Source organism: Aspergillus foveolatus (assembly GCF_047715535.1).
Source record: "Aspergillus foveolatus strain CBS 279.81 unplaced genomic scaffold BDW70scaffold_45, whole genome shotgun sequence".
NCBI classification, from domain to species: domain Eukaryota; kingdom Fungi; phylum Ascomycota; class Eurotiomycetes; order Eurotiales; family Aspergillaceae; genus Aspergillus; species Aspergillus foveolatus.
Window position 1 is genome coordinate 149,495 of NW_027396109.1, and position 12,893 is coordinate 162,387.

The 12,893-nt window shown below is 54.6% G+C and overlaps 5 protein-coding genes across 5 annotated transcripts; 2 read left to right on the forward strand and 3 right to left on the reverse strand.

Moving 5' to 3' along the window:
• Nucleotides 1-186: 186 nt before the first annotated feature.
• On the forward strand, nt 187-2,084 carry BDW70DRAFT_152089 (cytochrome P450; the record flags this gene model as incomplete). Its single annotated transcript, XM_073739391.1, has 7 exons — nt 187-204; nt 292-474; nt 689-955; nt 1,085-1,162; nt 1,279-1,498; nt 1,571-1,635; nt 1,746-2,084. 7 exons carry the CDS (start codon nt 187-189, stop codon nt 2,082-2,084), a joined length of 1,170 nt encoding a protein of 389 aa, XP_073593735.1.
• A 348-nt stretch (nt 2,085-2,432) lies between these two features.
• On the reverse strand, nt 2,433-3,548 carry BDW70DRAFT_140782 (uncharacterized protein). Its single transcript, XM_073737675.1, has 3 exons — nt 3,397-3,548; nt 3,282-3,321; nt 2,433-3,204 (listed from the first exon to the last, which is right to left on the reverse strand). Exons 1-3 carry the CDS (start codon nt 3,526-3,528, stop codon nt 2,471-2,473), a joined length of 906 nt encoding a protein of 301 aa, XP_073593736.1. The 5' UTR covers nt 3,529-3,548; the 3' UTR covers nt 2,433-2,470.
• Nucleotides 3,549-4,683: 1,135 nt separating this feature from the next.
• On the reverse strand, nt 4,684-6,676 carry BDW70DRAFT_152090 (uncharacterized protein; the record flags this gene model as incomplete). Its single annotated transcript, XM_073739392.1, has 4 exons — nt 4,684-4,720; nt 4,903-5,466; nt 6,106-6,186; nt 6,420-6,676. 4 exons carry the CDS (start codon nt 6,674-6,676, stop codon nt 4,684-4,686), a joined length of 939 nt encoding a protein of 312 aa, XP_073593737.1.
• A 1,370-nt stretch (nt 6,677-8,046) lies between these two features.
• On the reverse strand, nt 8,047-9,715 carry BDW70DRAFT_140786 (major facilitator superfamily domain-containing protein). Its single transcript, XM_073737676.1, has 5 exons — nt 9,436-9,715; nt 9,153-9,358; nt 8,789-9,083; nt 8,590-8,692; nt 8,047-8,538 (listed from the first exon to the last, which is right to left on the reverse strand). Exons 1-5 carry the CDS (start codon nt 9,701-9,703, stop codon nt 8,082-8,084), a joined length of 1,329 nt encoding a protein of 442 aa, XP_073593738.1. The 5' UTR covers nt 9,704-9,715; the 3' UTR covers nt 8,047-8,081.
• A 303-nt stretch (nt 9,716-10,018) lies between these two features.
• Nucleotides 10,019-12,605, forward strand: BDW70DRAFT_162173 (Zn(II)2Cys6 transcription factor; the record flags this gene model as incomplete). The annotated part of the gene is made up of 5 exons (XM_073741088.1): nt 10,019-10,287; nt 10,381-10,550; nt 10,603-10,679; nt 10,733-11,397; nt 11,444-12,605. The coding sequence occupies 5 exons, from the start codon at nt 10,019-10,021 to the stop codon at nt 12,603-12,605; spliced, it is 2,343 nt and encodes a 780-aa protein (XP_073593739.1).
• Between the last annotated feature and the right edge of the window lie 288 nt (nt 12,606-12,893).

The following is a 12,893-nucleotide window of genomic DNA, read 5'->3' on the forward strand; positions in this document are numbered from 1 at the left end:
GCCGATCCTCAATGGCTCTTGAACGGCACATCCCCCGTTCAGTCGCTGCCGGGGCCGTTTAACAAAACATTCCAAGAACTATTCCATCATGCCCAACCACAGCCGCCAGATAACCTTGCCCTGACCTGGCTGCTCGCCGCCCTCCTCTCCTTGGTCCTTCTATCCGCAAAGCAGAGGGCCAGTATTATGAGCAATGCGCTCAATGTAAGCCGCCCAAGCACTTCGTCCGATCACAAGCACACCGTGCAGCCCTATAGAAGAAAAGCAAACAGAAGCTAAACCATTCTCCAGCCTATTCTCACCCTCACGGCGCGGTACCGCGCCGTCGACCGCAAAAGAACCCTAACCGGCCCAGACTACGTCTGGCCCTTTGGCAACTTCCGCCACATGTTCGCCGAGTCTCGCGCACTCAGCCATAAATGGCGGAAGGAGTATGGCGATATCTACCGTATCTGGACAGGGTTGTATAGCGAAGTGTCCGTCTCCCTTTTTACACGTATCTTCTTTCTAGAGAGGTAGAGGGATGTCAATTAACAGTACATCAAGCGTGATCTCAACGCCCGCCGACATCGCAACCTTCTATTCCGACTCGGCCTCGCACAAGAAAACCCTCGCGCTTCGCTCAAACTGGGTTGTCAACAAGCTCCTGGGCGCATGTGTCGGTTTCGCAAACGGGCACGACTGGAAGCGGAATCGCAAGGCCTTCGATCCACTGCTGGCGAATAACGTTGCCGTGAAGCATATCTCGCGCATTCATCAAGAAGCTGCCGAGTTCGTCTCTTCAATCGCCACCACCCGCGTCGATGGTGGAAGTAGCGAAGAAACGATGATCGTCAAAGCAGCAGGCTCTTTCCTTCCCTTTACACTGAACGAAACGACGAGTATATTCTTTGGGCCGCTGACTGATGAGGAGAAGAGGGAGCTCTGGGATGTCTGTCTTGCCTTTATGGGAATCGTCAACACGACTTTGCTGAAGGGGCCGTTTAGGTGGGGTCTGGGTTACTGGATACACTCGCGCGAGGAGTACCAGTCTGCAAAGGCGTATCTGGCCCGGTGGGAGGCGTTTGTCACGCGTGCCTCACAGGCACGAAAAGACCAGACCGAGCTACCGATCACCAGGCTGTGGAGGGACGTTGCGGGGGGCAATCTGAGTAAAGATGAGGTATTATCCTACCCCCCTATTCTTTGCCAAATCCCTGCTATCGAACTTCTGAAGTGGTCATGGGCAAACAGAAGACGCATGTCATAGTAGAATAGCACTGACCGGTGATGGTGCAGCTCCTGCAAACCCTAACGGAGTCTACCGTTTTCAATCTAGAGCCAACCTCGCACGCGCTAATCATGACAATCTTCCTGATATCCGACAATCAGGCCTTCCAAGACGATTTAGTGGCTGAATTCGACGCCAACCGGAGTGATATCACCCGATATCTTGGGCGGAAGGACACCCTGTTGCACTATGCCTTCTTGGAGGCCGTACGCCTACAGCCTGTTTTGCGTACGTCTTTAATTTTTTCATCCTCAAGATTGACTTCATAAAGTTACTTTACTGACCGACATGGTTTGCTAGCGTTTACCCTCCCTGAAGCGGCATCCGTCGACAAAGAACTGAGCGGGTACATAATCCCCAAAGGCGTACGTCAACTATCTTTTCCTTTATATCCTATATTTTTCCTCCCTGTTGTTCCCTTGATCCCAGAGAAACATACTCTATACAATGAAAGCTCGGCTGACGTGCTCGGCAGACAAGCGTAATAGCCGACTCCTACGGCATCAATGTCCGCAACCCCTTCTGGGGCCCCGACGCGACCTCCTACCGGCCTAGCAGATTCACCACATTGACACCAGCCGAGATACAGCGGAATCTCAGCATGTTCGGGTTCGGCGCTCGAAAATGTCTGGGCCAGTTTTTTGCGGATAAGCAGGTCCGCGCGGTGGTGTTTAACCTGTTCGACCGGTACAAAGTCACCTGTAGTGATTACAGTGGTATTGGGCCTGGGATCAAGGTAGATAAGACGGAGTATGTAGACCGGTTTGGACTAGAGTTTCTGTTGCAGGCAAGGGGGAGAAAGGAGGGAAAGTAGTTGGGTTATTTCACCTCTGAGGTAGACTAGGCATCGGGGGGTACGGGGATGGTGGAGGTCGTAGTCGGAGAGTTTGTAGCCTGGTGATTAGCTCGTGTTGCTGTACTCAGTGTTTCAGATATATAACTCAATATAAATTCTAAAATAATGGGAGTGTTGTATCCAGGTAAAAGCTCCGTGTGTCTTCTCTAGAGTCAGGATGAGGTGATAAATATCCCGAGAGAGGACAAGCAGGGGTCTATTTAGCCTGGCTTTAGGGTACCCTAGCACATCCCTACATGGATAAAGAAAGCGAGCCACAAGGATCGAGTAGGGCAGGAAAGGCGAATACGAGGCATTAAGATCATTGTATATTATATGGATTCTGCATGCAACCCTCACTCTAGCTAATGCAGGCGCCACTCAATCTGCTGCAACATCGTGTCCAACCTCATCCCAGCCATGCGCAGTTTCACCACGTACATTTTTTCGGGGTTACCATTCAGCGCCTCCTCTAAATCAGCACCGGCGTTAGTATTCAGATTCGTGCCTAGCATTCCCATGCGCCGCCTTGTCTCAACCACAGCCTGCTGCGCCCGTTCACGCACCAGCCCCAATAGCGCCTGTCGGACTAGGGAGAGCGGCTCGGACTCCGACACTGTCTGCCCGCCGAGATGCAGTTGCAGGTCGGTAAACATTGCCTCTGCGCCTGCTCCCTCGCAGAGGAGGCGCTGCAAGCGTCGGAAGACGTGGTCTACTGTGAGAATGACGAGCTCGGTCGTCTCGTAGTCTGAGTGACATGACGGAAGCTGGCACTTTTGCACTTTTTGTAGGGTACTGAGGGCGTTCAGCGTGGCAAGGAAGGCGTTGTTTCCGCTTGGGCACGGGGGTGTCGTTGGAGGAGACTGGATCTGGGCGCGGCCTCTGGTGTTTGGAGCGCGGAGACTGCAGAGCGACTCGAAAAGTGTCTGAAGGCAGTCGCAGAATGCCTGGCCAGTACTCATTGTCGGACTCCTCCGGCCCTCTGGTGGGCTCTCTACCACTGGGGCCGGTTTTGCTGGATTCGCTGACGCAGTAGAGCCCTGATCCAGGGCTAGCTCCTCGATGCTGACTGGTATCGGCCAGTGAGACTGGAGATCCTCTGCCCGCGAGACAAAAAAAGCAATCAGCGTCAAGCAGGGCCAAGACAACTGGAAAGCTTGAAGAGTGAGGACATACCAAGCAATTTGGAATGAGCCATCGTCTCCGGACCTGATAGCTACAGAATGTTAGCCCCAGAGCCTTGGTCTGGACACACAACTAGCGACTACTCTCCGGCAAGGCATTTACTTACATCGCACATCGTGCTCTGCAAGCAACTCTCCCCGTCCAGCCCATCTATCCCGTCCATCCAGCCCAGCGCTGGGTCTATCGGCAGCGACGCTGGCGTTGTCACGGCGGCATGTACAAGCGCCGTCCAGTCCATCCCGTCCACTGTGTCAGGGCCGGAATTTGCTAGACACGAATTACCACTGTAGTTACCGCTGTCGGTGAGCTTTCTATGTACGAGTGAGGGCGGCGGCGAGGGCGACGCCGGCGAGGACGACCGTGTATCGGCCTCGGCCTCACCCTCGCCCTCGCCTTGCTCTGAGGCGGCTGCGCTCGCCTGCCTCTGCCTCTCCCTCTCGCGCTCGATGGTCTTTTTGTTGCGGCTCCCCCGCGGTTTCCCCAGCTTTGCTACGAACGCGTACGCACAATCGTTCCCTGTGTCCTGACACCGCGCGCAGGGTTTCGTCCCTGAACAACGCAACTTCATCCGATGACAGGCGTTGCAGGCTCTTCGGAGCCGCTTGCCCTCTGTAGTGGTAGAGGCCGGTAGAGAGGTGGAACCGTGGGACTCCATCTGGGGTATTTCTTGGGTGAGGATCAGCAAAATCAGGTATGCAGCTGTCAGAAAAAAGGGGGGGAAACCGTTCAGACAGCTCGCCACTCCAGCCCATCGGTATATAAGCAAGGCATCTCGTCGCCGCGGAGGAGATACTTGCCCAAAGGAGCAACATTGGCCGTACACGAGGGCGGGAGACGAAGGAAGCGCCCAGCGCGGCTAGCATTCAAGACCTGGACAAGGCCGACAAGCTTCCCTTGGCAGAGAAGAGGGAATAATGCAACTGGCTCGACGGACACGAGACCCAGTGGGGGCCAGAAGCTGAAGAAAGCGGGTGGTCTGAGGGATCCTCTGAGATTGGGGGCCGGAGAGTCAGCAATGACGTCTTGTCAGGCCACGAGGAATCCAGCTTGCACAATGTAGATTAATAGAAAAGGCCCGTCCGCACACATGGCATATCTACCGGATAACCCGACACTGCATCTGCTGTGTGGTTCAGGCGGTGGTAGTGTTGGTAATCCGCAGGAATTGGAGAAACTAAACAAAAAAGAAAAATTAATTTAAAATATCGAGGCTGAGACGATCCGCATTACGCAAACTGAGCGGCGGACAGTTAGCTGCAACGGTTGTATCGATTCGTTAACTAGTGATTAATAGACGTTGGTAATAGTCCTAACAGTGCTATTTGCTGCGCCGAGCCCTAAGCCGGCTAATTTGTCTCGCGGGCGATGAGAAGAGCACAAAATCGGGGACCAATCAATCGCCTTCGTCTTGGACACCCTGTTCGTATGGACTATTATGTAGAGAAGAGGGGGCCGTTTAGTTTTCGGGCCCAAGAGGCCAAATTAATTGCACAATCTCTGGAGAATGGCGTGTGCATCCTCTAGCCTGTCCTGGAGCTCGCTCAAAACTGCCCCTCCAACTGGCATTCCTGTCTCCAGGGCGCGAATCTGAGCCAAGATGCAGCTGGTCAACATGTATCGTTTCAGAGCCGGAAAGGCCAGATTCATCATTTCCCGTAGCTGGCTGTTCAAACGCTCCAGCGTCTTGATGATAGGAGCCCGCTGCGCCCGAGCCATACTATCTAGCGAGTACGGCGGGCGCCCTGACATGGCTCCACCGGCCTCGTCGCTCAGTTGAACGATAATCTCGATGGCCAAGGCACAGATAACGGCGGGGTGGAAGGCGCCCCGGAGGTAGCCCCGGGCTGTCATCTGCATCTGCTGCAGCAGCAGGGAGGACCCGGCGAGGCTGGGCTCGGCGCCGACGCTTGCAGGCGGCTGGCTCTCGTGCGCATAGGCGGCCAGGGCCATTGCGCATTGTAGACACATCTGGCGAGCGAGGTAGAACTGCGCATCGGTGCGTGCTGGCAGTACAAATGGCTGGAGGAGAGCGAGCATCGCATGACGGAGCTGCATCTCGACCAACGCCGTTAGAGAGGGGCGTTCCGCCTGCATAACCAGCCTGAGTTCCCTGCAGAGACTGTCCAGATCAAATGCGAGCAGCAGGACTGCGGAGTACTGCATGGCTGCGGGTCCACTGTGGACGAGTCTGGCCACGCGTATGCGTATGCGCAGGGATTGGCGCAGCAGCGCCGCTGCTGCAGAACCAATGCCCTCGCGCGCTGCCGGACAATAAGCGAACTCCTCTTCATTATTATCGGCCAATATCTGGGCAGTGGGCCCATCGGCCTCGCCCGCTATCAGCTCCAGAACGGCCCTCCAGAGCGCTGCGCGCCGCTCAGCCTCCAATGCCCCAACAGTCGCAGCAACGGACTGCTTCGAGTCAAGGTGCAGCCCAGCCCGTCTCGCCATCCCCACGAGACTATTGGTGGACCAGCCGGGCCAGGGGTTGGATATTCCGCTGACCCGGTGCGCCAGCAGCAGGAGACAGCAGATTTCGATCTCGTCCAGTTTTGACAGCAGGCTCTGCGGCCCCCGAAACAGGAGAGAATAAGCGGCGTCCATCCACGCGATAGCAGTCTGTCGCAATGAATTTAGTTCCCGCAATGGGCGTGCAATATGCGAGCCCGTGATGAGTACGAGTCCTAGTTTTACTAAAAAGAAGGCCGAGGCAGACTCCAACCGGTCCCTGCGTCTCTCATATTCGGCCCGAAACTTTGCGGCGTCGAGCGCAGGGTAGAGAATATGGAACGTGTTCATATAAGCATCGACGTACTTGCTGCATGTTCGCGGCGAGGGAAAGCTGTTTGGCAGTGCGGCGACTGCATCTAGCCACGAGCCGCCGCCTGTCGCCGGTCTCTGATGCACGGCCTTGATCGATCGCTGCAGATCCCAGCATCGGTTTATCAGGCCTGCTAGTCTGCCCCCGTCGCCAATTTCTTGGCCTTTCAGAGTCCCCAGTTCCCTATCCTTCAGGGGGGTCCTGCTCCATTCAAACTGCTTCAACTCAGCACAGTCCTGCATGGCGTCTGAGCGTGATTCCTGTTACTGACCAGATCCGTGTTGTATATCCAATGCCCGGGCGGAAACAGCTTGGTCTTCTCTCGCGAGTTGCAAAGGAGTAGAGGCTGGGGTGGAAGAAGACTCCCATTTGACTCGGCGTCTGAGGCGTTTCCCCCGTGCTTCTCCGGCACAGGGACCGCAGGTGTCGTCAAGCCAGCATCCGCCAAAGCGAATGTACCAGACGGGGTATCCAGCCCCGGCTGTGAATCATAGTAATTCAGCCCTCTGTCACGGTCTCCAGCCCCTACCCGGGGCGACGGAGGTCCAGCGCCATCGGTCTCCATGCCGTTGTCTCGATATCGGCACGTCAAGCGCTGCCGCGAGATACGGCAGGGCTTGCAAGGAAGCTGCCTGTCGCAGCGCACCCTTCGACGGCGACATTCCTCGCATGAGACACGAGGCCGCCGGCGTCTTGGACGGTGTCGGGCCGCCGGGGGGGGCCTTTCCACTTCCACCTTGGTTCGCGTCATGGCCTCAGGAAAGCACAAAAGTACCAGGGGCCGGCTTGATACGGAAGGGCAGGGCAGGGCGAAGCTGGCGAGATCAGAGTTGTATGCGAGAGCAGCTTGTCGGCCTCAATGCCGACTGATATATCCATAACCCTAACTTCAGAGATCGTGGGCATGCCGAAGCAGGGGGCTAGGTCCGCGGAGCAAATTTCCAAAGTAGTTAGTTGCTGTATTCCTTCTGCTAATACATGGTAAAAAGTATCATGGAGCAGAGATACAGAGGACTGCTCGGTCATTAAAAGCCTCCCTTTTAATTTCTGTCTCTCAGTTTAGGATCATGTTGCGAGTGGGCTTAACGGTTGGCGAGGATGGAATCAATATATACACGTACTCTGGGCAAGACCCCTGTTCTAGCCATAATAGAGGCTACCGATTTTTCTACCCTTGTGGACCACCTACACCATTATAAATTTATCTCCCAGATGATCTGGGTTCCACGGCGGTTGTCAATCAAGCGCTAACACCAACGCAGAGTACCGTCGTCCTTCTCTTCTCAGTACACGACCCAGATCCCGTGAATCATCTCATCTTGCTACAACGGTGCAATGGTGTATCTTGGGAGAATAGATAAAATCGTGCAGCTGGAACATTTGGAAATGTTGGGTTCAAGGAACTCTTTTTAGGAAGCATGCAGTCACCACCGACGAAATAAAGGTCTCCCGTCTTCTGCATGAGAAATCTACATGTTTCCACAGTTTGACTCTGGCTACGACCCAATTTTCCTTCTTTTTGACTATTTTTGTTTTGGCATCATGCGGAAGAATGCGGGAAAACGGTCAACGAGGTTCTTATCTCGACTATGGCCACACCTCACTAGAGCCAATAGAACTAGGCCAGATGTTGAAGCTATATCGTTGCGTTTTCAAGATCCTAAAACGCTTCTAGTCGTGGCCGCGTTGTCTTTTTTTTGTCGGGCCGTAGACATAGAATCAAGAGGCAAGACGCTTGACAAGGCCAGCGCCTAGCCATGCGCCTGCCCTAACCACAAACACTGGACTGCATTTATCTCTGGTGAGGAACCGGCTCGAGATGAAAATGGTGCATTGTGTATCGTACGTAACTAGTGAAAGTAAAGAATTGACCTGTATCTGACAACTTCTATTACACTACTCTCTTGTCCTCTCGTTGCAACCCTTTCTGATCCTCGAGTGAAAGGTAGACCACCTTGCTCATCTGATCCTCAGTGCCCCCCCTCCTTCCTGGCGCTTTCGCTCGCAAAGAAATTCCACCCAACGGCCCTCCCGCGCAGGATGACCAAGAATATCAGACTGACGAACCCATTCGCTGCCGCGAAGATGAACGCGTTATCGTACGATCCATCACTCCTCGCCGCAATCGCGCCCGCAATAGGCGGGCTAGTGAGAGACGCAATACCGGCAACTGCCAGCGCCGCGCCCATGCGGAACCCGTACTCTGCGGGTGACGGGGACAGATTCATGACCAGGACAGGCGCTAAGCCAATGCATGCTCCAGAGCCAATACCGAACAAGGCTGCAAAGACAATGATAGCGGCGTTGGATTTCCCGGGCAGCCATAAAGCAAGCTCGATTATGCACGTGAAGAGCAACATCGCCATCATCACGTTGAATCGGCCGTATTTGTCGGCCAGAACATTGGGGACGGTGCGGCCCAGGAAGCTACGTGCCTTGTTAGTAGAAGGATTGGGTGATTGGGCTTGCTGAACGTACCTTGCTGCGTTCATGATGGGAATGAGGTTCAGCGCCATTGACATGGACATCCCGCGGGAAATGGCCGAGACGGAGAGGTAGTTGAGCGGGATGATGATGGCCCCTGTCATTGGTCAGTCTCTGGTTTCTCATACGAGACTCTTTGAATTCTCGTGTTCTCATAAAAGACTGTTTGGTTGGGTTGGTGGGCTGGACATACAGTAAAGGAAGAAGTCGAAAATAAACAGGATGATGAAGTTGGGCTCCTTGAATGGCTTCAAGTACCGGTGAAAGTCGAAACCGCGGTTCTTGCGCGGCAGATTCGCCGAGATTGAGCACACGACAATGGCCCAGAGACCGAGGATCATAAAGGCGCAGGCTCGCATCGTCCATCCGAATCCAATCTTGGGCAAGAGATGGTTGACCATCAAAGGAAACACTACGCCGCCGATCGACGAGCCGGCGACAGTCAATCCACCGGCCAGCGCTCGTGCTTTGCGAAAATAAGTCATTGGCTGTCAAAAGCACCCCATGGTCAGTTTTCTAGTCTAGCCAGCTAGGTATGGTGAGAACCGCCCACGTACAGATGTCACGCAAGGATTGAAGATCAGCGAAGTGCCGATCCCGGCGACAATGGACTGGCTGAGCATGATCTGGTAGTACCTCGACGAGAGACTGGTCATCATAAGACCAAAGACCTGCAGCAAGCCGCCGATGAAGATGGGCAGTCGCGGGCCGTAGTTGTCGAACAGGTAGCCGGACACGGGGGAGAAGAAGAGCATGAGGAAGACTGCCGGCGTCAGTACAGTGCAACCCTTTACGAAAACTATACCGCAAAAATATCACAAGAACATTACGGTCACGTACACTCGGTCGATGTGATCCAGGAGATCTCTGAGCTCGAGTAGCTCTTCAGCTCGTTCTCCTCGTACTCGGCCTGGAACAGCGCGATACAGTTGAGCCAGCCAAAGGAGATGAACAGCCCCAGAGAGCCGCCAAGCAGGGCTAGATACGCCTTGGCCGTCCCCTCCTTGGCCTCAGGAGGCGGCTGCGGCTTCTCCTCCTTGGGCAGCGTCTGCTCAAGCGAGTCATCGCTGGCGCGGACGTTGTCTTGCGGCTTTTCGAGTGGTGCCATTGTGCGAAAAATATAGACTGGCTAGTGAGCTGACTGTAAGTATGGCTGCCGGGAGGCTTCAGCAGTGAAATCCCAGCGACCAATATATAGAGGCCGCCCAAGGCCTCAGGAGACCGTCTGCCTAAGGGTCGGTTACAGGGCTAGATACCCCCGGCCGGAGTTACCATATCGGGGAATGGTATCTCCGCGGAGCCACTAGCCGTCTGGGGTAATCCTCTCCATGGAGGTCAGTCTCTGCCTGAGGCTCCTATCGCTCTCTCTCAGTCTCCAGTCTCGATCCTCCACCTCGCCTCTTCTTCATCCTCACATTCCATCATGGACCGCAAAGGCACCCGCGTCCCCGCGGACATGGTCCATCGCTGGTCCCGAACTCCGTTGTCCTGCCGACTATGTCGCTCCAAGAAACTACGCTGCGACCGTGCCCAGCCGTGTTCCAACTGCGTCCAGCGTAAGGTCGAATGCGTCTACGCCGGTCGGGGCGAATCCTCCTCCACAGATAGGCGCTCCAATACGCCGACGACGGCGACGGCGGCGGCAGCGGCTAGTAAGAGAGAGCAGTCGGTGCCGGAGCCCGGCTCTGCCTCGTAAGTGCTCCGAAATCTCCCCGATCTGGCCTGATCTGGCCTGATCTCGTCCCTTCTCTTCCCGATGTTACGTTTTCTCACTGGCTGTGCTAGAAACCATGACAGTATTCTACTGGACAGGATCCAACGCCTCGAAGAGATGATTCTGCAGCAAGCCAGTCAGATGCCGCGTCCGTCGAGTGTGGAAAGAGGCTCTTCCTCGGGCCCTCAGGGCGCTACCCTGGCGAGCCCAGGACATGGACAACAACCAGCTTGGAGTTCAGGTGAGCTTATTCGGTAGAGAGGTTCTGGTTCATATTGAAGGTGCGGTAACAGTTGAATCAGCTGTGGGGAGCAGTGTCTCGAGTCCAATGGATACGACATCCAAGGCATCCAGTTTGATTGAAGAAATGGTACGTCTTTGTTCTTGTCTAGTTTGGAAGATTGGCTGCTGAATGGTTATAAGAGTTCAGGCAATATGCAGCATGGGGTAATGCCCTTTGGTTCGAGTATGCCAAATGAGATTCAGCAGCTTGCGAGCCCTAGTCCCGCACCGCTGGATGCCGCCGCGCTGGCGAGATGTCTCCCTCCGCTGGCGCAGGCAATGGAGATGTTCAACCACTTTGCTCGCTGCATGCATCCTACTTTCGGGGTTCTTCATATCCCGTCCACGAGAGCGCTGATGCAGCAGATCTACCAGAACTTGCTCGATGGGGATGAGCCCTATATCGCCGGCCTGGCGCTGGTGTACGCCATCTTTGCGGGCGCCGCTCTAGCCTGGACGACCGAGCTCCTCGAGGCATTGCATGCGACGCAGGATGAAGCCAAAACGGCGTTCTCCACGTATAGCCACCTGGCGCTGTCTATTCTCGACGACCGGCAGCATGCCGTTCCCTCGTCGACGGTGACGCTGCAGGCGATCACCACCCTCGGTTATGTCCTATCACACACCGACGGGTTCTCGCAGAAAGTCCATACGCTCCGCATCCGGCAGCTTCTCGTTGCGCGAAGCATGCAGATCCATCGCCTCGATACGGCGAAGAGGCGGGAGGAACGACGACTCAACGGCTCGAACGTTATTGAAACCGAAGTCCAGCGCCGGATATGGTGGCATATGGTATCATCTGATTGGTGCGAGTTGTCCTTTAGTCTTGCCATTCATGACTGACACACTCAGGCTCCTCTCTCTTTCCGGCGGTCCCAATGAAGGAGTTTATCTGCTCCAACCACGACACATGAATGTCAATTACCCCAGCAATATCGACGACGATATCATCCCAGCTTCTGGAACACAGTACGGGTTTCCTCTCTCCATCCCAACCTCCATGTCCGCTTTTCTATGTCGCATCCGCCTGGCGGAGCTCTGCCGTGAAGTCGTCGATACTATGCCCTCCCTCCTCCTCGAGTCTCCCGATGTCTCGTCTCAAGAGGTAGACTACAATCTCGTCCTCGACCTGGATGCACGTTTCCAGAACTTTCTCAATGCCCTTCCGATCTTTTTCAAGCTCGATCACCGTAGCATTCAGCAGAGTCTTGCCATCTGTCGTGAACGGCCCTACATTGCCTGGCAGCGCACGTACCTGCATCTCGGTATCAACACCCGCATCTGCCGTCTCCATCGGCCGTTCCATCTAGAAGGCTTTACGAATCCAAAATACGCTTATTCAAGGATGATGTGTATCCGAACTGCGGAGACAGTACTTAGTTTGCGCCGCTCAATGGAGGATATCGGTGGGCTGATAAATCTTAACCCATCTCGCTTCTGGCTCATTGTGCAACATGTATTCCTTGCGGCTATCACTCTCGCTACGGATGTTTCCTTGAAACCGGACGCTCCAGAGGCCGTTCCACGGCGTGAGGAGGTCCTTGCCGCTTGTCGGATGCTTGAGCGCTCACAACACGAATCGGCGACGCTGAAGAAGGCAATACAGAAAAACACACACACCTTGCTGATGATTTTGCAGAACCAGATGTCTCTGCCAAAATTGAGCTCGCCCGCGGCAAACAGTGCCGTGGGTGGTGGCTCCGTCTTCCAGTCCCCTGCTGGGCTCATGAACTCGAACATGGGAACCAACCAGGTTTTCCCCCAAAGTTCCGGCGGTACTCAATTACTGAATACAGTCCCTACTACAATGCACGAACCAATGTCATTCGTGCCGAACTCATCTGCGCCCATGACCGGGCAGTGGTCCGGCGGCGCTCAGGGCAAACAATCGGACGAAGATACCTGGGGGAAGCTGTGGTCCGACGTGTTCAATGCCGGCCTGGACTTGGATATGCCGCAGTGGAGTTCTATCTTAGATGATATGGAGTTTACGGAGTTCAGTGGCGGAGCCTGATGGGCCCTGGTAGTTCTGAGACAGCATTTCTCCTGTCGTCATTTACCAAAAATATATCTCATCACTCCTTGCATTGCTTAATGACGCATTACGAAGTCCACGATTTACTATCACGAATGAACGAGATTAATACCCAGCCTTGCACTATTTGAATGTCAAGTGTGTAATGATCAGTATGTAATGATTAGTGATCTGCTCCTCAAAAATGCGCGTGTATCAAATACTACTTTATTAATTTAGTACGAATATCGTCAACGTATACCTCCTAGATACGCAGAGATGCGACTA

Excerpts from the sequence above, each read along its gene's own strand:
- BDW70DRAFT_140782 (XM_073737675.1), bottom strand. The coding sequence starts at position 3,528 with ATGGACTGGACGGCGCTTGTACATGCCGCCGTGACAACGCCAGCGTCG. Across the intron at positions 3,322-3,396 it reads TGCAGAGCACGATGTGCGAT|CTATCAGGTCCGGAGACGAT; the intron begins GTAAGTAAATGC and ends AACATTCTGTAG. Across the intron at positions 3,205-3,281 it reads GGCTCATTCCAAATTGCTTG|AGGATCTCCAGTCTCACTGG; the intron begins GTATGTCCTCAC and ends TCTCGCGGGCAG.
- BDW70DRAFT_140786 (XM_073737676.1), bottom strand. The coding sequence starts at position 9,703 with ATGGCACCACTCGAAAAGCCGCAAGACAACGTCCGCGCCAGCGATGAC. Across the intron at positions 9,084-9,152 it reads TCAATCCTTGCGTGACATCT|CCAATGACTTATTTTCGCAA; the intron begins GTACGTGGGCGG and ends TGCTTTTGACAG. Across the intron at positions 8,539-8,589 it reads CCCATCATGAACGCAGCAAG|CTTCCTGGGCCGCACCGTCC; the intron begins GTACGTTCAGCA and ends CAAGGCACGTAG.